We start from the raw sequence: 2,618 nt of genomic DNA, 5'->3' as shown, positions 1-2,618 counted from the left end.
GAAAAAGCAGATCTATTGGAACATGACGTCCTGGGGTGAACCTGGCCATGTGAATTTTGTAAAAAGTACTTGTGATGTTGAAGCACTAATTTATTTTTTTAAAAGCAATAATTTAATATGCTTTCGGTAAGTTTGGTGGGTTGTATGCCAACAAAGGTTCGTCTAGTCAAGGCTATGGTTTTTCCAGTGGTCATGTATGGATGTGAGAGTTGGACTGTGAAGAAAGCTGAGCACAGAAGAATTGATGCTTTTGAACTGTAGTGTTGGAGAAGACTCTTGAGAGTCCCTTGGACTACAAGGAGATCCAGCCAGTCCATTCTGAAGGAGATCAGCCCTGGGATTTCTTTGGAAGGAATGATGCTAAAGCTGAAACTCAGTACTTTGGCCACCTCATGCGAAGAGCTGACTCATTGGAAAAGACTCTGACGCTGGGAGGGATTGAGGGCAGGAGGAGAAGGGGACGACAGAGGATGAGATGGCTGGATGGCATCACCGACTCGATGGACGTGAGTCTGAGTGAACTCTGGGAGTTGGTGATGGACAGGAAGGCCTGGCGTGCTGGGATTCATGGGGTCGCAAAGAGTCGGACACAACTGAGCGACTGAACTGAAGAGCAGCAGGATGGACAGAAAGAAAAGAGAAAACCAAGAGAATTGGTATCACAGAAACCACAGGAAGAGTGTGTGTGTGTGTGTGTGCGTGTGTATGTGTGTGTTTGGTGATGTGGTCTACAGGGCTTCTTTTTCTTTCCTTTTTTTTAATTGAGGTACAATTTACATAAACATTACATTAGTTTTAGGGAACAGTGTTTTGAGAAGTGGGAATGGTTTGTGTGACAAATGCCACTGAGAGGTCATGTATAAGGACTGAGGATGTGGTCACTGGGTTTCACAATTAGAAAAGCATTGGTAACCTTGACAAGACCTGCATCAGTGGAGCGGAGGAGTCAGAAGTCAGACTGCAGTGGGTGGAGGAGAAAGGGAGGTGGGGAAGGTCAACAGCCTTTTCCACAGGCTTCAGCACAAAGGGCAGAAGCAAGGTGGAATATAGGTTCCAGCAAGGACTGAATTTCAGTTTTTAAGTTAGAAGAGATTTGAGCATACATAAATGCTGATGACAAAGCTGGTAAGGATGAACTTCCCTGCTGGTCCAGTGGCTAGGACTCCGTGCTCCCAATGCAATGAGCCTGGGTTCCATCCCTGATCAGGGAACTAGATCCCACATGCCACAACTAAAGATCCCAAATGCTGTAACTAAGATCCAGTACAGCCAAATAAATTTTAAAAAATATGTATATATATATTTTAAACACCTGGTAATAAGGCAAAAGTAAAGTCTATAGGAGAGAATGAATAAATCCTTGGGGAGACAGGAGGGGATTCAAGCATAGTACAGATAGAAGATTGGTCCTAGACAAAGAACACCCACTTCAGCTCTGATGGGAGCAAGAGAGGTTAGCAGAGAGAATGAGGATATATTTACAGGCTGGAAAGACAGGATGTTGAAGGAGTTCTTGACTTCGGGGATGGTATTTTGATCACTATTACATCCTGTTCTAAAATCTGAGAGATAGTCAGGGGAAGCACTCCCTCAACAGTCTTCATTCCTTTTCTTTTGCTGCTGCTGCTGCTAAATCGCTTCAGTCGTGTCTGACTCTGTGCGACCCCAGAGATGGCAGCCCACCAGGCTCCCTCGTCCCTGAGATTCTCCAGGCAAGAACACTGGAGTGGGTTGCCACTTCCTTCTCCAATGCATGAAAGCGAAAAGTGAAAGTGAAGTCGCTCAGTCATGTCCGACTCCTAGCGACCCCATGGACCACCTAATTGTCTTCCTGTTCAGCAAAGGATACGTGAGTCTCAGCCAGGTGGTCAGGCGGACCAGGAACAAGCTAGCTCCCTGGGAAAACTCCTGCTCCAGCTCAGGGGCAGTCTTGCCTTGGTTGGCTTCGATGAAATTGTTGAGGATGTTACTCCTGGCGACTTTGCCAGCATTGTCCCAATCCTGTAAAAAACTCAAGAGCCGGCTGATTGCTGCCTGCTCCTTTATAGAAGTCATGATCAGTCAGTCCTGAAGCTGGCTACAGAGAAGGGAGAACAGACAGGTTACCAAAGTATTCAGAACCGTGCAAGGCCTGTAGTTATTATGCTGGAGGCTTTGCTTTCCCAGCAGTCATCTGGAGGCAGGGTGAGCCTCTGTCACCCATATGGCTGTGGTGACGTTCAAAATACTCCTCTACAACTGGCCACCTGCTGCTCAAACAGGGAGGATACAGCTATGTTGTCATGGAGTCGAGAAAATATATTTGCAGCTCTTTGGCTTCTCTGCTGGTGCCAGTGACTAAAAGGACCATAGGCTCCAGTGGATACGAAGATGCCAGAGAAAAATCTGGCCTCTCTCTGCCCGCACCTCACACAGCATCAGAGACTGGGCCTTTAGAGACTCAGCCCCCTCTTATGCCAATCAGCCGAGGTAAAACGTTACTCAATCTTATACATTGGCTTTTAGGCTAACTCTTTTAAAAACAACTTTTTTTTTTTTAAGTTAGTGGGAAGAAAAAGTTCTCATTCCATAGTTGGATTAATGGGCTGTGGTTTGTAGGAGTCTGTGTCCTTGGGAGA

At 46.1% G+C, this 2,618-nt stretch overlaps 1 protein-coding gene across 1 annotated transcript in view; it reads right to left on the bottom strand.

The window, feature by feature from the left end:
* LOC104994360 (chromosome unknown open reading frame, human C1orf228) overlaps window positions 1-2,055 on the bottom strand; it is a 46,640-nt gene extending 44,585 nt beyond the window's left edge. The window contains exon 1 of the mRNA XM_010847892.1: window positions 1,850-2,055. Coding sequence (XP_010846194.1) covers window positions 1,850-2,055 — 206 coding nt within the window. The remainder of the gene's footprint in view (window positions 1-1,849) is intronic.
* Window positions 2,056-2,618: the final 563 nt, after the last annotated feature.

This window comes from Bison bison, unplaced genomic scaffold (assembly GCF_000754665.1).
Source record: "Bison bison bison isolate TAMUID 2011002044 unplaced genomic scaffold, Bison_UMD1.0 scf7180017864256, whole genome shotgun sequence".
Classification (NCBI taxonomy): domain Eukaryota; kingdom Metazoa; phylum Chordata; class Mammalia; order Artiodactyla; family Bovidae; genus Bison; species Bison bison.
Note: the sequence above shows the minus strand (reverse complement) of the source record. Positions and strands in the feature narration are given on the sequence as shown.